This window comes from Cnephaeus nilssonii, assembly GCF_951640355.1.
Source record: "Cnephaeus nilssonii genome assembly, chromosome: 9".
Lineage (NCBI taxonomy): Eukaryota > Metazoa > Chordata > Mammalia > Chiroptera > Vespertilionidae > Cnephaeus > Cnephaeus nilssonii.
In genome coordinates, this window is record NC_137080.1 from 83,877,238 (window position 1) to 83,903,352 (window position 26,115).

At 56.6% G+C, this 26,115-nt stretch overlaps 1 protein-coding gene across 1 annotated transcript; it reads right to left on the reverse strand.

Moving 5' to 3' along the window:
* Nucleotides 1–266: 266 nt before the first annotated feature.
* CAPN11 (calpain 11) lies at nucleotides 267–12,758 on the reverse strand (the record flags this gene model as incomplete). The annotated part of the gene is made up of 22 exons (XM_079781631.1): nucleotides 267–477; nucleotides 590–648; nucleotides 1,088–1,204; nucleotides 1,298–1,376; nucleotides 1,758–1,826; nucleotides 2,108–2,172; nucleotides 2,293–2,350; nucleotides 2,434–2,502; nucleotides 2,832–2,871; nucleotides 3,405–3,616; nucleotides 3,908–3,919; nucleotides 5,375–5,544; nucleotides 5,715–5,875; nucleotides 6,011–6,085; nucleotides 6,300–6,385; nucleotides 6,480–6,563; nucleotides 8,344–8,512; nucleotides 8,703–8,836; nucleotides 9,667–9,785; nucleotides 11,731–11,800; nucleotides 12,153–12,406; nucleotides 12,674–12,758. 22 exons carry the CDS (start codon nucleotides 12,756–12,758, stop codon nucleotides 451–453), a joined length of 2,214 nt encoding a protein of 737 aa, XP_079637757.1. The 3' UTR covers nucleotides 267–450.
* Nucleotides 12,759–26,115: the final 13,357 nt, after the last annotated feature.

The window sequence follows — 26,115 nt, forward strand, 5'->3', positions numbered from 1 at the left end:
CCAACTGAAAGCTACCAGGCCCCTCTTTAGTCACTGGGGAAGTGACTTCTGCTCCCGCCAGTCTTTTCCTGGCACAGAAGCGGGGGCCACGTCTCGCTTATGATATTAAAGCTCCTGAGCGGGAGAGAGAGGCCATGCCAGGAGGGGTGGTCAGCAGGCAGGGGTGGGCAGGACAGGAAGTGTGGAGAGCCTCCCCCGCCAGGAGTCGTGGGAAGTATCACTTAGTCTTTAATAAAGGACGCTGAGAGGGAGAGGCTGGGGGGTAAATCCAGGAGCCCGGCTGGGGAAAAACAAAACACTGAGCCGGGAGCTGGGCACGAAGGTGCGAGGATGGAGTAGGCATGGCCTCCAGGACCCAGCTGCCCACTCCATCAGCAGAGATTGCAGAGTCCAGAGTGCAGAGATTGCAGGTTGTTGGTGGTGGTAGGTAGCCGGGCTCCTGCAGCCCCGCTATCCCCACATGGTTATCTGCAGCCACTGTGGGGAGAGACGAAGCAGATCTGAGGGTGGAGGTGGGGCAGGACAGCTGGGGAGAGCAGAGGGCAGGGGGAGCCAGGGCTGGGGGTACCGGAAGGTCCCTCCCATGTACCTCGTTCAGGTCCAAATGGATATAGCCAGTATTCTTGGGGTCCATAGTTAGAAAGTATGCTGTTTGGGGGAGGGGGGAGGGGAGAGGATTGAGCTGAGTCAGTGGCTGTACCTGAAAAGCCACTCCCAACCAGGGAGGGTGCAAGCAGCTGTCCCTGCCTAGCCCAGCCCAGCAGGGGATTCATGACAGTAGCTCATAGAGCCTTGCTCTGAGCCAAGCCCCGTTCTGAGTGATCTCCATACACACACCAACTCATCTCATCGGTACTTTCATCCGGTGAGGGCAGGGCCGTTATTATCCCATTTTGTAGGCAAGGCAATGGAGGCACAAGAGATAAAGTGACTTGCTCAAGGCACAGAGCCAGCAAGTGGGGGAGCTGGGATTTGAACCCACACTGGCTGTGCCCCGTAAGGGGGGCGGCTTTGGAACAGCTTTCCGCATGTGGGAGAAGGCCAGCGGGCCCGCCTAGGGTGGGGAGTGGGCAGGCGCCTGACTCACTGAACATGGCCTTCAGCCTCAGGAAACAACTGATGAAGCTGTCAAAATCCATGAGCATGTCGTCATTTGCATACCTGGCCACCAGCACCTGGGCCACCTTGTTGTTCACCTTGATGCCTGGGAGACAGAGGTGGGCAGAGGAGAGTCCCGTCCTCTGTCCGCTGCCTCCCTCCTCCCTGCCCCAAAGCCCCCTCCCTGACCCCTGGCCACCTGCTTTCTCGATAGCCAAGCGCATCTCATAGGAGTTCAAGGTGCCCGAGTTGTCCTCGTCGCATTCTTGAAAGATGTCCTGAAAGGACGCCCGGGTTAGGTAGGGCGTGTGCGTGGCATAACTGCCTCGGTCTAGTTGACTCACAGCTGCTGCCCAAGACCGTAGGTGCTCCCTGCCCTGGCTCATCCCCCGAGTGCCCACCATTCCCGTCTTCTGGCGACGGCAGGGTGAATTCCAGGCCTAGCAGGGGCTTGGCACCCTGCCAGGGCTCTCTGCGTGCTTGACACCCACACTTGGGCAGATCCCGGCCTGTTGAGTGTGCACGTGTGCCCATGCGTGACTGTGTGCATGCGTGTGTCTACTCAGAAGGTCCCGTTCTAGCTTCACCATCACTAGTCCCCACCCCTCTTGAGGCCCTCCCTGTCTCACCCCATCCAGTGCCCTCTCCATGCCCGTTACCGTCCATTTCTTGATTTTCCTCCACAGGAGCTGGAACTCCCGAAGCCCTAGCTTGCCAGAGCCATCTTTCTGGGGGTGTCAAGGATATCTGAGAAGGGCGTGGCGGGGGGGGGGCATCCTGGGGCCAGGGAAGCAGAGGGACTCAGGGAGGTAGGGGAGGCATAAGATCAGGGGAGTCCTGATGGTAAGAGCCAGAAGAGCGGGCGTCATTGGCTACCCCAGAGCCTACTCCCCATGATAGGGAGGGCATGGCTGGCCTGAGAGGCAGCCACATGGGGACCAGGCTGAGGGGTGGGGGGGACAGGGGCAGGAGAGCACTGGACAGGACCGCCCACTGGGCAGGAAGATACGTCCATGATGTTGATCATGCAGCGGCACACGTCCACGCCGAAGCCCTTGCTCTTGAAGTTGCTGACTGTGAGGGGGGAGGGCAGGAGGGGAAGGCGTGAGTGGGGGGTGTGGGGGCGCAGACAGGGGTCCAGGCGGGGCCGTGCTGTAGGGGAGTGGCCGGGAGTGGTGGGGCTGGAAGACTCACGTTTGGAGATCACCTTGTTGAGCAGCCTTTGGAGCTCATACGCGCCTATCTCCTTGTCCTAGGAAGGGAGACTGTCAACCCCGTGCAGCCGGCAGCCCAGCCGCCGCCACTGAGCCCCCAGCCCCAGCCCTCAGCCCTCACCTCTCCTCCTGCCACTATATCAAACAGACGCTTGAAGTCCGGGTCTATGTCACTCTCAGAGATGACCTCCTGCAGGAAAAGAATGGGAAAGGAACCCAGTCCAGAAAGTTCCTTCACACCCGCCAGAGGCTTCCTCCGACCCCCAACCCCAGAGCCCCCCCTCACCTCTTTTTTTAAAATATATTTTTATTGATTTCAGAGAAGAAGGAAAAGGGGGAGAGAGAGAGAAACATTAATGATAAGAGAGAATCATTGACTGGCTGCCTCCTGAATGCCCCCCACTGGGGGTCGAGCCTGCAAGCCGGGCATGTACCCTGACCAGGAATTGAGCCGTGACTTTCCTGGTTCATAGGTCAATGCTCAACCACTATGCCACGCTGGCCGCCCACCCCCCTCACCTCTTGGAGTATCTCGGCACAGTTGGCTTCATCCATTTCCCTGGGCAAGAGGGAAGGAAGCTCGGGGTTACCAGGGGTCAGGGAGACAGGGACTTCAGTGGGGGTGGGTGGTGGGAGGGGAGTCAGCTCATACATCTGAAGCAATATGGAATGGGCTTACGGCAGCTGGGTTCTAGTTCTGCTTCTGCCACTAACTGGGACTTCCCCGCCTGTGCCTCAGTCTCCCTGACTGTAAAACAGGGACAGGGTTGGGGGGACCAGATGACTGCTCCCTGAGCTTGATATCTTATAGCTCTTTTTTTTTTTTTGTTAATCTTAAGGATATTTTTTTCATTGATCTTCAGAGAGAGTGAAAGGGAGGGAGGGAAGGGGGGCAGAGAGAGACATCAATGTGAGAGAGACACATCAATTGATTGCTCCCCCCGCCCCCGAGCCCTGACGGGGGCCAGGGATCGAACCCGCAACCCTTCGGTTCATGAGCCAACGCCCTAAGCGTTGAGCAGCACCAGCCAGGGCAGCTATCTTACAGCTCTTGAGCAGGTGGCCTTGGAGCAGCAAGGTGGGGCCCCTCACCAGGACTCGCTGTGCTTCTCTGTGAAGACCCGAAGCAGGAAGTCGGCGTCCTTGTGCTGCTCAAAGGTGGAGGGGATGATGATGTATTCCCCTGGGGGCAGCTGGAGATGGCTGCTCACCTCCCGTGCGTTGGTGAAGATCTCTGAGAAGCCATGGTCCGGATACTTCAGGAAGAACTCCTTCTTCAAGTGAATATCCTGGGTGTCCTGCAACTACATGTGCCCTGGAGGTGGGTACAGGGCTGGCCTGGGGGGCTGGGAGAGAGGGGCCTCCAAGGAGAAGCCTGGCTGGGCAGGGTTTCAGGGAGACATCCCCGCTAACTGACCGGATCTGGACACCACCCACCTGGTAGTGACCCTGGTGTGACGCTTTTCCCCTGACTTCAACCCAGGGCCTGAGGGGGCTGGAATCCTAACCCAGGGGCCCCCAGAGCCCTTTGCCAAATTCCACCCTTGGCCCATCCACACGCATCCTGGCCAGCATCAAGCCCACGTCCTCTGTACCTCCGTTGGGACCTGGGAAGGGAAGAGAGAGGAGGGTCAGGTCCCCAGGATGGTGAAGGGGCTCCAGCCTGTGGAAGCCATGTGAGAGGTGTGCATGGTGTGCATTGTGTGTGTGTGTGTGTGTGTGTACACTCGTGCACGACCATGTGTGTTGGCAGGGTGTGTTAAGGGCACCGGGGACTGGTGATGGGGTGAGACATGGGCTCTGTTAAAAGTCCTAGCGTTGCCCTACCCGGTTTGGCTCAGTGGATAGAGCATTGGCCTGCGGACTGAAGGGTCCCAGGTTCGATTCCAGTCAAGGGCACATGCCCAGGTTGTGGGCTCCATCCCCAGTGGGGTCGTGCAGGAGGCAGCCAAATCAACGACTCTCTCTCATCGTTGATGTTTCTATCTCTCTCTCCCTCTTCCTTCCTCTCTGAAATCAATAAAAATATATTATAAAAAAATAAAATAAAAAGCCCTAGCGTTTATAACCACTCAGCTTCGGCCAGCAGAGTACTGGTACCACTGACACAGTTTTGCCAGGGGGAGAGTTTTACCACTGCAGGTCAACGATAGGAAACCGCCCCCAAGAGGTGAGGTAGCTTGCCCAGTGCACACTGCTCAGACCTGAAAGAGCTGGGCTGAAAGTCTAGAGAGCATTTTCTTCACCAGGAGCAGCTCCTACTGTCCTCAGCAGGCCGGCGAGGGCTGTGACACTGAGCGTGGCACACCGATACGTTTGTGAAAAGGTGAGGTAAACCAAGAGAAGCAGGCTGCTCTCCAGCAGGGACGGCCAGACCTTTGCTGTGCTGAGGGCGCTGGAGACTGGCGCTGGGCGGGGCATAGCCTCTCCTGGAAGGAATGCCTCTAACCTTGGAAATGCCTTGACTCAGGTGTGTCTGTTAACCTGATAGACAGCCTAGCGGACGGACGGCCTGGCTTGTGTCCCGTTTTCCTCGCGGTTGAACCACTGGAGGCTGGGCTAGGTGGGGCCTGGCACACTCGGTGAATATGTGAGTGAACAAATGGCATTTCTAGGATCTTGCAAAGCGTGGTTTGGGAGACACTTGTCAGGGATTTCTCTTGATCGCTGGAGTCAGTGCTCCTGCTGGGGCGTCTGGGGGAGGCTTGGGGGGGCTCGTGCCGAAGTCTCTGGGAACCGGGACACAGGTTCTGCTGCTGCTGCGTGGAGGTGTGAGCGTGGGCAAGTGACCTCACCTCTCCCGCCCTCAGTTTCCTTCCTCCTCATAAAAGGCGTGACTATTCATAAGGCCTTGGGAAGGATGCCTGCCTGGTACAAGGGAAGTGCTACCTAAGTGTTTTAGATAAAATAATTTGTCAAAAGGAAACAGCTGGCCCTGCCTCTAAAGCACAATGCACCAACTCCAGACAGAGCCAGGGCCGAGGAGCCCGTGGGGGAGGGGCCGCTCCCGGGTGAGGCCCGGGGAGGGAACAGAGTGGCTGGGGGGCCCGCTGGGGGCCCACCTTGAAGAGGACGAAGCCAATGGTGAGCAGCGGGGCCCCCTGGGGCCGCGCCTGCCGCCAGTTCTTCTGCATCAGGGCTATCAGGCAGGTGCAGACGACTTCATCCTCCTCTAGGTCATCGTCCTCCTCGGGGAGAGAGATCCTGAACTGGGGGTTGGTCCAGAACGTGTCTGTGGAGGAAGCAGGTCAGGGTGGCTCTGCCCTTCCCAGGGTGCCCTGGCTTCCCAGCCACACGCCTGCCTCCACAACAGACCTGACGGGCCCCTGACCCCTGTGACCCTGGGCCCCAGGCAGGGCTGTGTGGTGAGTCGGCGGCCCCTCCCGGGCGCCCTGCACCCACCGAGGTGGTTCCTGCAGCCCCCCGCCGTGCTGCCCCGCCGCCAGCTGCCCTCGTAGAAGGTGGTGTGCCAGCAGCTCTTGTAGTCCCCCAGGAGCGCGTCGGGCATCAGGCTGCAGATCTCCAGGGAAGTGAAGTTCTTCATGAAGTCTTGGTAGGACATCCTGTGGTGGAGGGGTGGACGCCAGAGCCCATCATCGGCGCACCCACACCCATGGGGCCCCCCCCTTTCCCAGGACCCCCACATCCACACCCAGGGGGAGGGTGGGGGGAGGAAAAGCCCATCAGGCTGCACTGACCAGAACTCCCCGTCCTCCATCCTGTTCAGCAGCTGCTTCTGAATGTTTGGGGACACCTCTTCCCACTCCTTGGCACTGGAGCAGAGACAGGCAGTGAGGGGGGCAGGAGGCACCTCCTTTTCTCCCAGACATGCCCTCACCCCTGAATGCCTGCCTACTGGGGGTCCTGAGTTATATGGAGAATCTAGAGGGGAGGGGTGCGCCCATGGGTCCCTCTGTGGCGTGGCCTTGCTGGTGGGCCTGCTGTGTGCTCTGCCCCTTACCAAGGGCGCTGGTCACGGGCACTTACTGGTCACTCCAGGCTCCATTCCACTCCATCCGGCCCCAGGGATTCCGGACCCGAATGAGGGTTTCCATTTTGCCTTGGTAGGAGATCTGGGTGGGGCGTGGGTCCAGGTCAGGGGCCTGGGGGCAGGAGGAAGTTGTTTCTTCCCGTGCCCCTCAGGTAGCGCGCCGTGGTCAGACTCACATCCTGGAGGCCAGTCACCGAGTAGGCGTGTCCTCTCACCAGCATCCTCTGGGTCACGGATTCCAGCTCGCTCTCGCTGGTGATCTGCAGAGCAGAGAGGACGGAGAGGGATTCAGGATCTGGGCAGAGGGATTGGGGGGCTGAAGACAGGGTTCCTTTCTTTAAGATTATACTTTGCATGTTCAAGGAACTGAAGGTTCGCATGCAGCTGTAAGACACAGCACAGAGAGACCTCATGCGCCCGCAGCCAGTTTCCCCTGCTTGTGACCTCTCACAAAGCTGTTGTTCAATATCAAAACCAGGATGTTGGTGTGGATGCAATTGGTCACTTTTATACAGCTTCCCTCGCTTTTACTAGTACTCAGGTGTGCGTTCTAAATGGTTGTATCATGTGTAGTTCCGTGTATCTACCACCAGTCGTGATAGATTTCCGTCCCTCAAACACTTCTCTTTCCTCTATGACCTCTTCTTTACTCTCCTCCCTAACCTCTGACAACCTCCAATCTCTTCTCCATTTTTCATTTGTCATTTCAAGACTGTCATATAAATAGAATCACACAGCATGGAACCCTTTGGGATTGTTTTTTTAAAATATATTTTTATTGGCTTTAGAGAGGAAGGGAGAGTGAGAGTGAGAGAGAAACATCAATGATGAGAAAGAATCATCGATTAGCCTGATCGACATGGGTCAATGGTTGAATGTCGACCTATGAACCAGGAGGTCACGGTTTGATTCCTGGTCAGGGCACATGCCCCGGTTGCAGGCTCAATCCCCAGTGTGGGGCATGCAGGAGTCAGCCAATCAAGGATTCTCTCTCATCATTGATGTTTCTCTATCGTTCTCCCTCTCCCTTTCTCTCTGAAATCAATAAAAATATATTGTAAAAAATAGAATCATTGATCAGCATCCTCCTGCACACCCCACACTGGGGATCGAGCCCGCAGCCCCAGCATGTGTCCTGACCAGGAATCAAACCCTGACCTCCTAGTTCATAGGTCAATGCTTAACCATTGAGCCACGCCAGCCAGGCAGATATTTTTTTTTTATTCAACATAACTCCTTTGAGATTTGCCTAAGTTGTTGCACATGCCAATAGTTCATTTTTTAAAATCCTCACCTGAGGATATCTTTTTTTGTTTGTTTTGTTTTAGAGGGAGAAGAAGGGAGAGAAACATCAATGTGAGAGGAACACTGATAGGTTGCCTCTCCCATGCACCCAGACCAGGGATTGAACCTGAAACCTAGGTATGTGTCCTGACCAGGAATCGAACTCACAACCTCTTGGTGCATGGGACTATGCTCCAACCAACTGAGCCACCTGGCCCGGGATAGTTCATTCTTTCCTTTACTGCCGAGTAGTGCTCCGTGGTATGTGCACCACTGTTTAACTATTCACCCTTCGAAGGACATCCAGGTTGTTTCCAGTGTCTGGCTATTATGAATAAAGTTTGTATACACATTTGTGTTCAGGCTTTTGTGTGAACATGTCTTTATTTCTCTGGGGTAAATGCACAAGAATGCAATTGCCGAGTCATACGGTAGCACTCCAGGTTCATTTGTTTAGCGGAGCAAGTATTTGTTGAGTAGCTATTGCATACCAAGTGCCATCCTAAGGCCCAGGATCAGGCAATGAATGAGACCAAGAAGTCAATGCCTTCATGGAATGTGAAAACTGCCTGCAGAAGATAGGCTGTGAATAAATATACAGAGAAGAATTGTATGTTGTGATTTCAAAGCAGAGAGCATGGGAGGCAGGGAGGGCTAACCCGAGGAAGGGGCGTGTGAGCTGAAACGTGCATGAGACGGAGCTGGCTATGCAGGTGTCCGGGGAAAGGTCGTGAGGCAGGACCAGGCATGACTTACGTCGATGGAGCAGCCCATGAGAGAAGATCGGTCGATGGCCTTCCTAAGCATTCTCAGCAGGTTCTTTGGGGGTCTCTGCAGTTGGAAGCTCTGGGTCACGCCCCCTGTGAAGTCTTCAAAGCCCTCCACCGTGTTGCCCCCCGACAGCGCTTCATAGGACCCGCTCAGCCTGTGGGCACGGAGAGGGCACCGTGGGCTCTGGGAGAGAGAGGCGAGCTTGGACACCAGAGGGTAAGGGGAGGGAAGGGAAGGACGCCCTGCCCCCGCCCCCGCCTTTCCCCTCGATTCCAGCTGCCCCATCGCTGCCAAGGGCTGGGCAGGTTTGGAGCAAGCCCAGTTCCTTGGCTCAGGGCACTCACTTGGCATACGCCTTCTCCAGGAGGGCACTCCAGAACTCAGTGCGCTCGACTGAGTGCACAAACAACAGCTTGCCATTCTTGGTGGGTAGCCGGTCATCCACCACCACGTTTACCCACTGCCCAAACTGCCAAATCTGTGGGCAGCAAGGGGGGCCTCAGTGGGCCCTGAGGCACCTGGCTTCTGTCTGCCACCCCCTTCCACTAAGCGCGCGCACACACACACACACACACACACACACTCTCTCTCTCTCTCTCTCTCTCTCTCTCTCTCTCTCTCTCTCTCTCTCATGGGAACTCTGTTACACCAGCGCCTCCTGGTGGCCAGATCCAGTGACATGCCAGTGTTAAAGATCTGACTCCCCCAGAATGGCTGAATGGAGACTGAAAGAGGATGAAAAGCCTGAATTTCACCACCAGCCTCATCGCCAGGGCCTGCCATGGCCTCCAGGGGTACCCAACTCATCTTTTGACCTTGGCCGGACTTCAGGATTCCTGAGGTCTTAACTCTTAAAAATTCTTGTGATTCTCAGATACATTTTTATGACATGTTGAATTTATCCACATGTTGCTAAATTTGAAGAGCAATTGTGATGAGACTCCCAATATCATACATACCTGGTACACACATATATGTATATGTATGTGTGTCGAGTGAGAGTGGGAGAGAGAGAGAGAGAGAGAGAGAGGTGAGAAACGTCAATAGGCTGTCTTCTGCACATGCCCGGAACTGGGGTCAGGGTTCGAACCCGAAACCTAGCATAAGCCCTGACTGGGATCAAACTCTTGACCTTTCGGTGAATGGAACAATGCTCCACACTGGCCAAGGCATAAATGTCATTTTTCAAAAAGAGAAGAAAAAAGGTTTACTTCAAAGCACCTAGTCATTCTTTCTCTCCCTCCCTCCCCTCTTCCCCTCCACATACACACCCCACAAAGCCGCTCTGCCTTTCCCATCGCCCTTCACCTGAAAATGGAAGATGCCAGCATAGTTTTTCTTGAAGCTCTGCCCCTTGGGCACCACGCGGTACAGCAGTTTGGGGCACGTGGTAAGGGAGCCGATGGCAGCCAGCAGCCAGCAGTCCCCTGGAAAGACAGGCCGGCGCTCCCCCTGAGCGCTCCCATTGTGTGTGGGTCCAAGTCCGAGCCATCGAGGAGCAGGAGCTGGCTCTGTGGCCCCTCCCCAGCCGGCCCTCCCACTAAGGAAGCTAAGGCGGGCAGGGGGGGCGGGTGGGGGGGACGGGCAGGGCAGGAGGGACGGCCTCTGTGGGTGGGTGCGGGTGCAGTAGGCGTCTCCACCTTTTCTTCTAGGTGGGGGATTTACAAATTAGAGCCACGTGCTTCTGTTTTGGGATTTGGGGAGGAGGCCTTTTTGGCCTTGGTGTAGGCCTCCCTCTGGGACCTGCCTCCTCTGGGAGAGAGCCAGTCATCTCCCAGGGCCCCCACCTCTACCCCATGGTACACTGGTGCAGCCAAGACGGCTCTGCCTGGTGTCACCCGCATAGTCTTGGAGACCCAAGGGGCTCAGCCTGTACCCCAGGTCTCTGGGGCTAGGAGTTGGGCGGTATGCCCGGGCTGAGGGCATCCATTGCCATCTGTCTCCTGGGATCTCAGACCCCCCGGGCTGGGGCTGGGGGGCAGGTGGTGCCCCGTGGTGAGTACCCTGGGCGAGGTGGAGGCTGAGGGCCCTGGGACGGCGGCGTCTGGGATGACCCATGGCCTCCAGGCTGCGGAGGTGCCCGGGAGGGAGGCAGAGCGTGGGGAGGGAGGTTAAGGACACATCCATCCTCCATCCCCAAAAGGGCGCCCGGGGAGAAGCCAGTGTTCTTCTCCAATAGCCGCGGCTGCTCCAGCCCACGGGCCTGAGGTCTCCTTGGCCTGTGCCCTGCCCACACCCTGCTCTTCCCACAGCCACAGATGGGAGGGAATTCAGCCCCGGGGGAACCCTCCTGGCCTTCTCCCTGAAGACGCAAGGAGGGGTTTGTAGGAAACCGTGGAATGGGACCAGGTTTAGGGAGGAAAACCTCTCTCGGGGCTGTCCACAGGGCCTGTGGGAGAGGGGCTGAGGGGCCCACGCTTCTTTACCTGATAGGCCAGACCGGGAAGTTCTGACACCTGCAGTGGCTCCCAGATATGCCACGTTCTGACTCTCCTCCCCCCAGGGGGTGGGGCCTCCTCCCCTCCCCTGCAGTGTGGGCGGGACTTGGTGTGTGTGTGTGTGTGTGTGTGTGTGTGTTCTCCTGCGAATAGGTGGTAAGAAATCATAGCTTCCTCCTCGTTCTCTCTTGGATCACTCACTCCGGGGAAGCTGGCTACCATCGTGGAAGCGATCCGCCAGCCCTGTCCAACCTTCAGACGACAGCACCCCTGACTGGCGGGCTGACTGCAGCAGCCTCCCGAGGACCCCCCGCCCGCCCCCCCCCCCCCCAGCCCCACCGCACTGTGCTGCTCCCGAGCTCCTGCCTCACAGAAACTGTCAGGTGACAGCACGTTTGTGGGCGCTGTAAGTCACTGAGCCTTGGGTGATTTATTGTGTCGCGGCCAATAGACAATATACCACCACCCCAGCCTACTCCCAGGCCCAGGGGGCAGCGGGGAGGGTGGGATCCAGGTGAGCGGGGAGCAGGAAGACCACCTGGCACTCTCACTACCATCTCCTCAGAAGGGGGGTGACAGGGAAACAGAAGGTGTTGTCTGAATCTAAGGGCTCCTCGTTCCCCAGACTCAAAAGACACTTTGGGCCCAGCCAGCATGGCTCAGTGGTTGAGCGTTGACCTATGAACCAGGAGGTCCTGGTTCGATTCCCAGTCAGGGCACATGCCTGGTTGCGGGCTTGATACCCAGTAGGGGGAGTGCAGGAGGCAGCCAATCAATGATTCTCATCATTGATGTTTCTCCCTCTCTCTTCCTCTCTGAAATAAATAAAAATATATTTAAAAAAAAAAAGACACTTTGGCACCCCCTACCTCCACGCTCCTCCCTAATTCATCCCCGCCTCCAGGGAAGACCAGCCTTCCTGCTCCCCACTCACCGAGCACCCCCTGGCAGATGTCCGTGGGGCTGACCCCGCTCAGGATGAAGTGAGGATTGCTTGTGATTTCCTGCAGTGGAGGAATAAAGGTGTCAGGGAGCCCAGGACACCCCCCTCCAGCCTCCCTCCCGACTTTCCTGGGGAGGGGCCCCCACCTCCGAGGTCTAGGGGAAAACGTGGGTGGGGGCAGGTGAGGGTACAGGACCCGCTTGGCACGTTGTAGGGTGTGATAGTGAAGGCTGGCGAGGACTTTCCGGGGGGGGGGGGGGGTCGCTGAGAGGTTTTGCTTAAGCCCTGATGGGGGTGGAGCCTCGTGCCAGGGCCGGCAGAGGGCTGAGGGGGACTGGAGAGGATCAGAGTGACAGGGCATCACTCCGCCCCGCCCCGCCCCCGGAGCCCAGGCCTCCCCTCCCAGTGCCCACACTGGGCCGCCGCCAGCAGATGTTCTGCACGTTTTTGGAGTTGGGGCCCAGGTCCTTGAAGCCCAGAGAAGTGGGTTCGGCCGGAAACACGGGGTCCTTGAACAGCTCCCCCTTCCTCAGACAGAGCTCGCGCAGGTCCTCAAAGCTCTGGTCTCTGTAGTCGTGGGCGTTGTGGTGTTGGCCCAGGCCTTTGGCCTTGAGTCTGTTGTGGCTGATGCGAGCCGCCATCCCCTTATCGACGAACACCGAATACACTTCATCGTAAAAAGACAAGTAACCCCATCAAAAACACGGACAAACGATCTCGATAGATATTCTTCGGAAGAAGATACATAAATGACCAATAATCACGTGAAGAAACGCTCCACATCTTTAGTCACCAGACAAATGCAAATCCGTGATATGCCACCTCACACCCACGAGGATGGCTGTGAACAGTGACAATGACAAGCGTTGGCCAGGAGGTGGAGACACTGGAGCCCTCGCTCACTGCTGGTGGGAAGGCAAATGGGTGCTGCCACTTTGGAAAACAGTCTGGAGGCTCCCCAGGTAGTCAAACATGGAAGCACCATGGGACCCAGCAATTTCACCCCTAGGTTCATACATGCCCACGAGAAAGAAGAACATGTGACCACTCAAAACCCTGTACACAGACGTTCCTGGCAGCAATATTTACAACAGCCAAAAAGTAGGGAAAGAAACCCAGATGCCCATCAGCGGATGTATGGAATATACCTACAACGGAGCATTTTTACCATTTACTTTTCAACAGAAATAAATGAAGTACTGACACGTGCTACGACAGGGATGAACCTTGGAACCATGATGCTAAGGGAAGAAAGCATTCACAAAGATTGTATATTGTATGATTCCAACAATGCAGAGTGCCCCGAGTAGGCCAAACGATATAGAAAGTAGGTGAGGGGTTGCTGAGGACTTTGGAGGATGGAGGGGTTGGGGGTTGATGGCTAAAGGGTATGGGGCTTCTCCAGGACCAGTGGTCGGCAAACTCATTAGTCAGCAGAGCCAAATATCAACAGTACAACGATTGAAATTTCTTTTGAGAGCTGAAAACCGACTTCTGCGCATGGGCCACGAAGTTTCAATCGCACTGTACGTGTGCGCCTGCACGTGGTATTTTGTGGAAGAGCCACACTCAAGGGGCCAAAGAGCCGCATGTGGCTCTTGAGCCGCGGTTTGCCGACCACTGTTCTGGGGGGGATAATGAAAATGTTCTAAAATTGATTGTGGTGATGGCGGTACAAAAATGTACGAAAAGCCATTACATTAGTGAGCTGTATGGCATGTGAATCATATTTCAATAAAGCTGTTGAAAACATGATCCCCAGCCCTGGCTGGTGTGGCTCAGTGTATAGGGCGTTGGTCTGGGAACTGAAGGGTCCCAGGTTCGATTCCAGTCAAGGGCGTGTACCTTGGTTGCGGGCACATCCCCAGTGGGGAGTGTGCAGGAGGCAGCTGAATCGATGTTTCTCTCTCATCGATGTTTCTAACTCTCTATCCCTCTCCATTCCTCTCTGTAAAAAATCAATAATATATATATATTTTTAAAAAGCTGTTGCAAACATGACCCCCAGCCCTGGCTGGTGTGGCTCAGTTGGTTGGGCATCGTCCCAGGCACTGAAAGCACATGCCCAGGTTGGGGGCTCGATGCCCAGGTTGGGGGCTCGATCCCCAGTAGGGGGCGTGCAGGAGGCAGCCAATGGATGTTTCGCTCCCAGACAACGATGTCTCCCTCTCCCTCTCCCTTCCTCTCTAAAACAATCAGTAAAAATGTTTTTTAGAGATGACCCCCAGACCTTGCAGCAGACTCTGCCTCTGGAGGAGCGTGGAGATAATGGAGGGCAGAGGGCAGGAGGGCAGAGGGAGGGGCTGCTCACAGGGAGGGGAGTCCAGTCGGGGGCTGTGGTGGCGGAGTCTGACGGGAAAGGTCAGGCTGGCTGACAGCTCCCAAGGCAGCCACGCGGCTGGGCGCCCGGGACCCCCTGCCCGCACGGCCTCCCGCAGAGGGACCACAAGCTGCTTGCATCCCTTCCCGAGGACGGCCTCCCACCTATGATACTGGGGACTGACTCCCGCCGTCACCAGCATTGGGCCCAGGACAAGAACCTGAGGGAGGAGGGAGAGGAAGAGCGACCACCTAGCTGAGATCACTCTGAGTCTCCAGTCCCACCCGTCTGGCTGGCCCCGGGGTGGTCCTTCCTCTGGAATGAGGAGGAGCTTAGGGGGAGGGGAGGAAGGATGAGGTCTAAACGAGAAACAGTGCCCAGCTGGGGCCAGCGTCTGAGAGAAATCTGAATGAGGAAAGGAGGGGGACAGCGACAGAGGGGAGCCTGAGCCCACAGAGGGCTATGTCTCAGAGGCCAGAGCAGGGGTCTCCCCTATTCTCCCTCCCTCGAGCTGACCCACAGGAAGAGCTGGAACAGCAGAGCTAAGGGTCCTGAGCACCTGTTCTGGGCCGAGCACACAGGCCCTGAGGTAGGACCATGCAGACCCCCACTCTCCAGAAGAGGAGGCAGGAGCCCAGAGGTCAGGGAGCTTGCCCAAGGTCACAGAAGGAAGGTTGGGCCTGGGACTGAGTCTGAGCGTAGCCCCCCCGCCCCCCACCTGACTAGGCTCTGACCTTTGCCCTTACACCGCCTCCTGGTGTCCTTAGCGGGGAGGCCTGTGGCGCCAGAGCCATCTTCCTCAGCTCAGGGGCTCGCGGGCCATTTGTGGCTGAACTGACCTGATGCCCCTTCCTCTTCCCACCCAGCATCCCCTTCTCCCATCCCCATCCCACGTCAGGGTCTCCTTGGGACTGCCCTAGGTCCAGTAATGACCCCTGTCGTCTCCTCTTGTTGGCCTGACAAACCCAGACCGGCTGCCTCTGTCCCGCCCAGCACCTTCCGGCACGGGCTGCCTTCGCCCAGCTGCATCGGATGTTCCCAGCTCTGTGCTTCTCTCTGCCTGGAATCCTTCCTGATCCTACGCACAGCCCTGTCTCCTGGGAAAAGTCCTGCGAGGCCTTCCAGGCCTTGCTCAATGCCACCCCCTCCGGGAAGCCGCCCTTGATATGCCCCTGCAGTTCGGGGCCACGTGAGTGTCCAACCCTTTTCCCTTATGACACCCCTCACTGCCCGCCGGCTCTGAGCTGGTCTGTCTGTGAGGGTGGAGGTGGGGGCCCCAGGTCCGCCACTGGGTTCCCTGTCTCATGCGGTGCCTGGCCTTTCCGGGGATGAATGAATGAGTGGATGCCTTGCCTTGCACTGCAGTAACTTTTCATCTGTTTGCAAATCTGTTTTCTCTCCTGCCCCGCCCCCCAGCTCCCTGCCCCACTGCAGTCCCTGATGGACTAGGTAGTTTGTTCATGACTTGCCTCCCTCACCAGAGTGCAAGCTCATGAGGACAGGGCGCTCTGTCTGCTTTGCGTGTTGCTGCCTGGAGCAGGTAGCAGAGACTCAGTACATGTTGTGAATGCTGTTCCCCAGCAGCTCCTGGGAGGGGGGGGAGGGGGTGTGCATCTTAGCTCCTTCACAGGAAGAGGCCCAATGACGATCCTCTGATGGGACAGATGGCGTGTGGCCCACCCATGGGACCCTCCATCCCGTTAGGGAGAAGCTCCCAGAGCTGGTGCCCAGTCAATGGTGGGAGCTGCAGACTCCGGCCCAGCCTGCCCACAGGCCATGCCCGAGCATTGGTGAGGGCAGCGCGCAGAGGTCCTGCCACAGCCGAAGGGCCTGGCTGGGGTCCCCGTGGGGACCTGGGGCCTGGAGGTTCCGGGCCCCGCTAGGGAAAGTTTATCGCCGTAAGGATGAGGGTGGGTTTGCTGAAGAAAGACTTGGGGTCCTGTCCTTTGCTGCTTCCACAGAGCCTGTGGCTTGTGATGGCAAGACGTTAGGAACCTTCCCTCAGGAAAGCAACTAGCGTTTATAACAACAAGAGTTCATCGTCTTCGAGGACTTGGCCCAGGCGTGGCGTGGTTATCAACACGTTACCTGCATTAACTCATTGAATCCTCACGGCACCCTGTTGCCGAGGTTTATTACTGTCTCCCCGCTACAGAGGGAGAAACCGAGGCACGGAGAGGTCGAACTCCCTCGAGGCCACACACCCGGTGGGCAGCAGAGGCAGGGCCGCGCCTGGGCAGCTGGTCCTGCTCTCACCCAGCACACCTGCTGCTGTAACCATCCCTTCCCCCATCTTCCTCCAGCCTCTGGTGGTCTTTGCTAAACCCCCTCCCCTCAGCTGCGGGGGGAGGGGCGACAGGGACGGGTAAGGTGCTGGAAGAGGGGTTGGGGAGGCAGCTGATTCCCCTTTAGCAGCGCTGGTGCCCCGGGCTGCACTGCCAGAGGGAGTAGCTGTGTGACCTTGGGCAAGCTGCTTTACATCTCTGGGCCTTGGTTTTTCTCATCTGTACAAAGAGGCTACTATAGCCTTCCTCGAAGGGTGTCTCAGGATTAAATGATGCGACGTACATGAAAAAGATTGGTGTTTAGTGGGTGCTCAGAAAACGCTCCTCGCCTTCTCCCCACTGCCCTGGCTGGTCAGCTAGTATTGACTGAGCTCCTCCCAGGATCACAGGGCTCCCTGAACACCCCCCTCCTTAGGACTCATGGGTCACGGGAGAGCAGCATACGCACTCAGCACATTGGGAATGTCTGTGTGTTCGTCTGTCGCCGTCACTAGCTTTGAGCTCATCCCAGCCAGCCTTTGGGGATGTCTGTTCTGTCCTGGGCCCGGCGGAGTCAGAAGTGGACACTCCCCCACATGAACTCTGAGAAGGCCCTCCCCAGGCCGTCCCTCCACACGGTCAGCTCGGTCAGCTCGTGGGCCAGAGACAAGGGGAAGGGGCCGGGGATCATCAGGAAGGTTCTGGGGAGTGACTGCTCCTTTCACCTGCTCGGCGCTCACCCACTCCCCTGGGGTGGAGGGCACCAGGAGATCCTGGCTCTGGAAGAGTCGGGTGGAGGGGCAGGGCAGAGGGGGTGCAGCCAGGATCCGGGAGCTCTTCCTCCTGCCCTGACCCCACCTCTCCCTTCCAGCCCAGCCCTCTGGGCTTCTCCTAGAAATGGTCCAGGAAACTCCTCCCCACTCCCTCAGATGGGGGGAGGCAGGGGTGTGCTGGTGTGTCTGTGGAATATGTGTGTGTGTGTTTCTGTGGAGCGTGTGTCTGTGAAGTGTGACTGTGTGTCTGTGAAGTGTGACTGTGTGTGTGAAGTGTAAGAGTGTGAAGAGTGTGTGGGTGCCTGTGAAGTGTGTCTGTGAACTGTGACTCTGTGTCTGCTTTGCTTGTTGGGAAAGAGGGGGAGGTACAGGGATGTATGTGCCTGCGATGTGTGAGTGTGTCTATGAAATGTGAGTGTATGTATCTGCGAAGTGTGTTTGTCTATGAAGTGTGTGTGTATGTCTGTGAAGTGTGATTGTGTCTATGAAGTGTGTGTGAGGTGTGTGTGTGTGTCTGTGGTGTGTGTGTCTGTGAAGTGTGTCTATGAATGTGTGTGTGTGTCTGTGAAGTGTGTCTATGAATGTGTGTGTGTGTGGTGTGTGTGTGTGGTGTGTCTATGAAGTGTATGTGAGGTGTGAGTTTGTGTGTCTGTGGTGTGTGTGTGTGAAGTGTGTCTATGAAGTGTGTGTGAGGTGTGAGTGTGTGTGTCTGTGGTGTGTGTGTGTGAAGTGTGTCTATGAAGTGTGTGTGTGTGTGAAGTGTGTCTATGAAGTGTGTCTATGAAGTGTGTGTGTGTGTGTGAAGTGTCTATGAAGTGTGTCTATGAAGTGTGTGTGTGTGAAGTGTGTGTGTCTATGAAATGTGTCTATGAAGTGTGTGTGTGTGTGTGAAGTGTGTCTGTGAAGTATGTCTATGAAGTGTGTGTGAAATGTGTGTGAGTTGTGTGTGTGTCTGTGAAGTGTGTCTATGAAGTGTGTCTATGAAGTGTGTGTGTGTGTGTGTGAAGTGTCTATGAAGTGTGTCTATGAAGTGTGTGTGTGTGTGTGAAGTGTGTGTGTCTATGAAATGTGTCTATGAAGTGTGTGTGTGTGTGTGTGTGTGTGAAGTGTGTCTGTGAAGTATGTCTATGAAGTGTGTGTGAAATGTGTGTGAGTTGTATGTGTGTCTGTGAAGTGTGTGTGTGTGAAGTGTGTGTGTGTGTGAAGTGTGTGTGTGTGAAGTGTGTCTATGAAGTGTGTGTGTGTGTGTGTGTCTATGAAGTGTGTCTATGAAGTGTGTGTGTGTGTGTGTGTGAGGTGTGAGTGTTGGGGGACACGTGGCTCACTCTGCGGAGGAGCAGGGAAGGCTGTGCAGGGAGACCTGCGGGCCCTTTCCGAGAGCAGGGCCCGGAGGCGGGTGGAGAACCGGAGAGGACGAGCATGGAGAACCTGTTTGCCTCGTTGCCTGGCCCTCATCGCGGGGCCGGCAGGGCAGGAATGACTCCTCCTCGGACCCGGAGCCTCCCCGGGCCGCCCAGAGAAGTCAGGCGGGTCAGTGGTTATCAACTGGGGATGATCATGCCCCCAGGGAATGCTGGGAATGTGTCAGGGCGTTTTCGGTTGGCATAGCTGGGGAGCGGGGTGGGGTGCTCCTGGCATCCTGTGGGCAGAGGCCACGGCTGCTGCTAACCATCCTACGGTGCCCGGGACAGCCCCGCGACAGCGATCCTGCGCACCTGTCAGGAGTGGCGAGGGTGGGGGACCTGGGTTAAGTGAATGGCGAAGGGCACCCACACGCAAGGCGAGCTGCCCTGTGCCCGGCTGTCCCCGGGCTGTGCGGAGGCCTCCTGGGGGCCTGGAGGACCCAGAAGTGCTGGTGCCAAGGGAACATCGGAGGGCGGACAAGGCGATGACGGCGACGTCTCTCTTCCCTCATCTCCCTGGAGGCCTCCGCCCTGGCAGCTCCCAGCTCAGGAGCATTGCTCACCTCCCTCACGCAAACCTTGCTTAGATCCTGAGCCCGTCACTCAGCCTGCTGGCAGGGAGGACTCACACACTCACACACATGCACACACACGTGCACACACATACACACACACACGCACACGCACGCACACACACACACACACACACACACACACACACTCCACCCTGGTTATCCACAGCTCTCCCCAGAGAGGGCACAGGCCCAAGCCCTGTTAGGTGGGCGAGGTGGGGGCCTGGCCAGCTGGGACAGACAGACAAGGCCGGCTCTGGGGAAGACAGGCAGACGGCGCAGCACGAGCCGCCAGGAAGCCTTCTGTTCCAGTTCATGTCCTGTCCCCCTCAGACTGGGCGTCATCTCAGAGAGTGGGGGCAGGTCTGTCCCCCCACAGACAGGACAGCTGAGGACCCACAGCTGGGAGGAACGAAGACGGTGACTGGATTCCCAGTTAGGGAGCTTCTGAAGAGCCAGGGCTGGGCTGGGGTCTGCTCCTGGGGCCCGGCCCGCACTCCCCGGGCTCAGGCCGCGGTGAGGGCCCGAGGAGCTGGGAGGCTGAGTACAGGGTGTCTCCGAGGCTGGCTCAGGGGCAGGGCTGAGCCCGCACAGGCTGGGGTGGCCGCCGCTGGCCACTTACCTCCCACCCGCAGAACAACTCAGCTGTGCCGGCCCCTTCCTCTCCCCACTACGGTCTGCTGAGCTCCCCGTGCACCCAGCCCCCACCCGCACCCCAGCCCTGAGGCCTGGTGCCCGGCTGCCTGTGCGCCGGCTCCTGCGGCCTCCGAGGACCCAGCCTCTGCACCGAGGCCTGCTTTCCAGGCCGAGGGGAGTTCTCTCTGTTCCCCGAGCTTTATTTCTGTCGCTGGGGTTCCCTCACGCAAGCCTTGTCCCCAGGCAGCTGTGAGGGTGGTGAGCAGTCCCCCCCTCGCCCCAACTTCAGCTTCTCAGTGGGGACCAGGAGAAAGCTCCTGTGTCTGAACCACAGCCTGTTCTCTCCCCAAACTGTCTGAGGAAGAGGACCCTCCAGGGACACAGCCCCTTTCCGGGGGGCTGGTCTGCAGGGCACAGGCCTGGGACGTGCCGAGCCTACCTGAGGAGTACAGCATTTTGGTGGCTAGTCTGGTGCGTGACAGTTGAAGGTTCTGGGGGGAGGGGAGGAGGGCCCCACCCCCGCCCAGAACGCTCCAATTGCAGCGGGTTCCTAGGTCGCTGGCTCCTTTAACAGCTGCCTTTCGGGTCTCTCTCCCCCCTCGGCCCCCAGGGGGCGCTCTGAGGCCCTCTCCCCACAGGGATGGGAGACTCAGCACCCACCCCAGGGGGCCTCCGTCGGGTGGGTTGTCCTCAAGTCTAGGGTGGGTGGGGCAAAAGTAGGCTTACAGTTGTTCCTATGGAAAATGATACAGTAATTAACAAGTAATAATACAAAAATAAACTGCTTTGTGGACTCACAACTGTAAACCCACTTTTGCCCCACCCTGTGTATCCAATCAAGACAAGTCCTAGTCGGTCTCCTTCAGCCCAGGGCTTGTCCCTGGCACCCCAGCCCGACTTTTTATCCTGAAACCTCCTCATTCCCAAAAGCCACTTTGCTGCTGACACAGCGTTCTCCCCGCCTGTCTGTTCTGTCTCTCCTCTCACACACGCCAGCTGTATAGGATGAGGGCCCCCTACCCCGGGCGTGACCAAATCGTAACTCGTCCCTTCTGCAACGACCCTATTTCCAAACAAGGGCACGAGCGGAGGTCCTGAGGGACACAACTCCACCCTAGACTCTCCTCGGCCTGTTAGCCTGCGGGCCTGACTGTCAGGTCTCTCCCTGGGGAAGAGGACGCAGAGCAGGGAGTGCTGCCCTGTGCAGTTTCTGGCACAGAATGTAGGGCCGCTGAGGACGGGGACTGCCGAGGTTGCCCGGTGCTCCTCGGCCCTGCCGGGCGTTGTATCGGGCACAGGGCGGCCGCTCAGGCAACTGAACGGAATCCCAGAGCCTTGTTGCAAGTGGACCGCGGGCAAGTCCTCTCTGCCTCCCTTTCTAGGTCTCAGTTTCCTCATCTATAAGAATATAAATTATAGTTTACTAAATTCCTTGTGTGGCAAACACTGCACTAAGAACTCTTCGCTTCTTGAATCCTAAAACAGCTCAAGGACATAATATCATGATTCCCACTTTATCGATGAAGAAAGTGAGGTCCAAAGGTGACAGTAAAAAATATGTATTTGGTCTCTGCCCAGGTTCCTGACACAGAGCTCCGCCATCCCTTGGAGTTTCCTGAGGGATAGGAGCACCTTTTGTTTAATGAGGCGACTCTGGGGCCTTCTTGGTGGCCTCCGGGTGGGGGCTGTTACCAGAAGGTCTAAGCCATGAACTTTCAGCCCAACCTCCTCCTCCGGGGGAGGGCAGGGGTCTGGGGACTGAGTTAATAATCCGTCATGCCTAGACACGAGACGGAAGGAAGACGAAGCATCCCATGAAAAGTAGGAACATACAGGAAGAAGAAGTGGAGGCAGTAGAGAAGGGAGCTACACCCAGCACCTGATTCCTCCCCTTGTCTATGATGCAGACAAGGCATTTTCAACCACTATGCCACAGAGTTGTTTTTTTTTTTTTAATATATTTTATTGATTTTTTACAGAGAGGAAGGGAGAGGGATAGAGAGTTAGAAACATCGATCAGCTGCCTCCTGCACACCCCCTACTGGGGATGTGCCCACAACCAAGGTACATGCCCTTGACCGGAATCGAACCTGGGACCCTTCAGTCGGCAGGCTGACGCTCTATCCACTGAGCCAAACCGGTTTCGGTGCCACAGAGTTTTTAAAACATGCAATAGCTGACTATCCAGTCAGGGGCACTGGCCTCTTTTCCCTTAGATTGTAAAAAAAAATATGGCAACAGCCAACACAACAATAGCTGTCCTGTGTGAATGAATAAAAATTATACCTATTTTTTTGTCAGGTTGGCAAAAAATTTAATGTATTTTTTTTGTGTGCCACAGAATTTTAGTAATTAGTTTATGTGCCTTGTGATGAAAAAGATTGAACATTGCTGATTAGTAGCCATTGTGGTTATCAGAGAAAGAGAGACTATATTTACGTAAGTTTTATTATAGCATCTTGTTATAATTGTCCTATTTTACCTTCAGTTATTGTTGTTAATCTCTTTCTAGGCCTAATTCATAAATTAGACTTTATTATGTATCGGAAAACACAGACTCTATAGGGCTCAGTACAATCTGCAGTTGTAGGCACCCACTGGGGCCGTGGGCCATGTTCCCAGGGATAGCGGACGGCTATCGTAGAATACAGTGCGTACGTTACAATGCTCTTGTCACCAGGAACCAGTACTTTCATTGTAAGAGAAAAAGACACAAAAAATCAAAGAAACAGAAAAGAAATCTACCTTGCCTCTGCGATGAAACCTCCATAAAACCTCCCAAGTACCGGGTTCAGAGAGCGTCTGGGTGGGAGACACAGCCACGTGCTGTCCCAACCCCCAGGGACAGAAGCTCTGGGGTCCCTTCCGGACCTCCCCCGGTGCACTTCCTCATCTGGCTCTCCCCGGGTACCCTTGATCATGTCCTTATATAACACACTGCTGCATCCAGGGAAGGCGTCCCTGAGTTCTGTAAGCCGCCATAGCAAATTAGGGAATCTGAGAAAGGGTTGTGGGAACCCCTGCTGATAGCTGGTCCGCTGTCTTCAAGGAAGACAGTGTCAGAGCTGAACTGGATTGCAGGACACCCAGCTGGTGCCTGCAGAGCTGAAGGATTGCTGGGTGTGGGAAAAGCCCCCACCTGGCGTCAGCAGTACTTTGTGTGTAAAGGACACGAGTTCTCCTTTTTTTTTTTTTTTTTAAATATTTTTATTGATTTCAGAGAGGAAGGGAAAGGAAGAGCAAAAGAGAAACATCAATTATGAGAGGGAATCATTGATCGGCTGCCTCCTGCACGCCCCCTATTGGGGACCGAGCCCGCAACCCGGGCATGTGCCCTTGACCGGAATCGAACCCAGGACCCTTGAGTCCGCAGGCCAACACTTTATCCACCGAGACAAACCGGCCAGGGCGAGTTCTCCTTTTTGAGACACCTTGCCCAAGGTCACACAGCTGGTAAGTGGCTGAGGGGGGATTTGAACCGTTATCTTCTGCTGGCCCCACTTAGAGAGGAAGTGAGGTGGGCTCTGGGGCTCCCTGTGGTCTCCTTCTTCCTTCAGGGATTCCACCATTGCGCCTCTTGGCTCCTTTGCAGCACCCGGGCCCAGGCTGGCACTCAGTCCCTGCTCAGGAAGTGTTTGTCAGATGGCAGTGTGGCAATCCCGCCTCTTGGCCCGGGTTCTGCCCATGAGGAGGTGCCAGGGGGCAGGGTGTGGGTGAGAGCAGGCGTTCTCCTCTATGACAGCCTCCCACCTGGGGCAGGGCTCTCCCGGGACCGTCATTCTGTCTGCTGTGGGGGCCTTACCTGGAGTTTCACGCCGGAAACACTTGAACTTGGCCTTCAGCTCAGGTGCTCCCAGAAGAGCCTTTAAGGCGTGGTTAGGGGAGACCCTCCCCCGAGAAGGGAAGGCATGCTGCGCAGTGAGGAACCAAGGGGGTCTAGGCTGAGCAGAGCCCAGGCTGAGGTCTGTCCAGGCCAGGCTGTGCAGATAGACAACGGGGCTTGGCAGGCGGGCGACGGTGATGTGCCTGCCCCCCTGTATGGACACAGCCTTCAGGAGCCCCGAGGGGCCTTCACGAGCCAACACGCTTGCTTCTTTAAGCCTGCCCACTGGCTGGCACTGTGCTCCCCCGCTCCTGGCCTGGCAGCTCCTGCAGCCCCAGGACTTTGGGACTCATTTCACAGATCTGCAGATCTGACCTACACCAGAAGGCCGAGGCCCGGCCTTCATCTCCACTGTGTTTGGCCCACACTTGCCCACAGCCAGTCAGCAGGAAATACTGGCCCTCCAAGCAGTTCCTTGGGTGGTGTCTTCTCTCACCCCAGGCCCTGTTTGCTTCCTGCCCCTTGCCGGCTCCTGGGCGATTATTAGGCTGTCTACCGTCTGCTGCGCCCCCTGCTTGCTGTCTCTCGTAGACAGTCCGCCGGCCTTGGCAGACCTGCTCCCCCTCCTCCTCCTCAGAGCTCTCTGCTCCCCTGGGAGTTCCTGGACTCACTTTCTCCTTTTGTGGGTCCTGCTGGTAGGTGGTGGGGCTAGGAGGATGCCAGGGCCTTAGGGGCCACCTGGCCACACTCCCTGATTTTGGAGGAGAGGTGGCGTTTCTGGGCGTGCAGAGTCAGTGACAGAACCAGAGCTCGGGCCCATGTCTCCTGGCTCCTGCAGCACACAGTGTACACTCTTGTGCGTGTGGTGGGGAACGGGGGTGATCACATGGCTCTGTGGGCCTCTGGAGGGTGGGCTACAGCAGTCACAGGAAATTTCTGTTTTTTTAAAAATATATCTTTATTGATTTCAGAGAGGAAGGGAGAGGGAGACAGAAAAATGAAGAGCCCTAGCCGGCTTGGCTCCGTGGATAGAGCGTTGGCCTGCAGACTGAAGGGTCACGGGTGCAATTCCAGGCAAGGGCATATGCCTGGTTGCAGGCTCAATCCCCAGTAGGGGGCGTGCAGGAGGCAGCCAATCAATGATCCTCTCTCATCATTGATGTTTCTGTCTCTCTCTCCCTCTCCCTTCCTCTCTGAAATCAATAAAAATATATTAAAAAAAAAAAGAAACATCAATGAAGACCAGCTGCCTCCTGCACACCCCCTTCTGGGGATCGAGCCTGCAACCTGGGCATATGCCCTTGCCTGGAATTGAACCTGGTGCCCTTGAGTCCACAGGCCGATGCTCTATCCACTGAGCCAAACTGGCCAGGGCCATAGGAAATTCCTTAGAGAAGGTGCATTTAAGCTGGGCTTAGAGCAGTGATGGGCAACCTTTTGAGCTTGGTGTGTCAAACTTCGCCAAAAAACTGAGCATAACTCGGGTAGTGTGTCACTTTGAGGAAAAAACTAACTCCAAGACTCTAGTCGCAAATGTTTCATCCTCAGGAGCAGCAAATGTTTCATCCTCGGCATGTGGCCGCCTCAGCGGCCGCGTGTCATCAGAAATGGCACGCGTGTCATAGGTTCGCCATCACTGGCTTAGAGGATGAGTAAGATTGATGGAGGGTGGGAGGGGCTCTTTGGGGAGGGCCTTGAACACTCATGAGGGTTAAGGGACAGATGGGCTGGGCCAGTTCCCTGAGAGTCAGCAGGACCTTTCAAAACCCCTCCCAGGCCGGTTTAACCTCGGGCCACCCCCAAGCCCTCCCTGGGCCTGTGTCTTCATCCACAGCAAGTGGACATCCACACCACTTTGCAGGTGCGATTCATGGTCATGGCATTAGCTGTAATTGATGTTTACTGGGTGCTTATCAAGTGCCAGGTGCTGGGCCAAGGGAACCCTTGACATGTATTACCTTATGTAATCCCCGCAGCAAACCCACGCCCGACTCGAGCAAGGCCTCTGAGTGAATGCTTTACAGCACGCCATGGCCATTCGGCGCAATCCCAGGCACATGCTAACCACTCGGTAAGTTGTGTAACAATGACAACGAATCACGCCGACAGAATTTGGTTGATGACTGCAGCGCCGTTTTCTTGCCTCTTCCCCTCCAGCGCGGCCTGCTGAGCCCCTTCCCCGAGGCAACTTTCTTGGGACCTTCCTCCTCCAGGAAGCCTTCCCAGACCAGCCTGGCACGTGTGGCCTCTCATGGCCTTTCCACCCTGCATCTCTATTCTACTGGCACGGTTCTCGGGGACTCAGAATGTTGGCCTGTGTCCCTGTCCCTCAGTCTGAGTGGTCCCACAAGTTCCTCAGGGCAAGGGATGGAGGCAGAGGGGGCAGATGCAAGGGGAGGGGGGGCAATGTTAGCACAGCAGGCCCCTCCCCCGAGGCCCCCAGAAGTCTCTGCACAGGAAGTCTACTCAGGGTCATGTGGGGACTCCAAACAGATCCTCCAGGCTCACAGGAGGGTGGCTGGACCCCAGCCATGTGTCCAGGGCAGCAGCACAAATAGGACACCTGTCTCGGAGCTTTTCTTTCC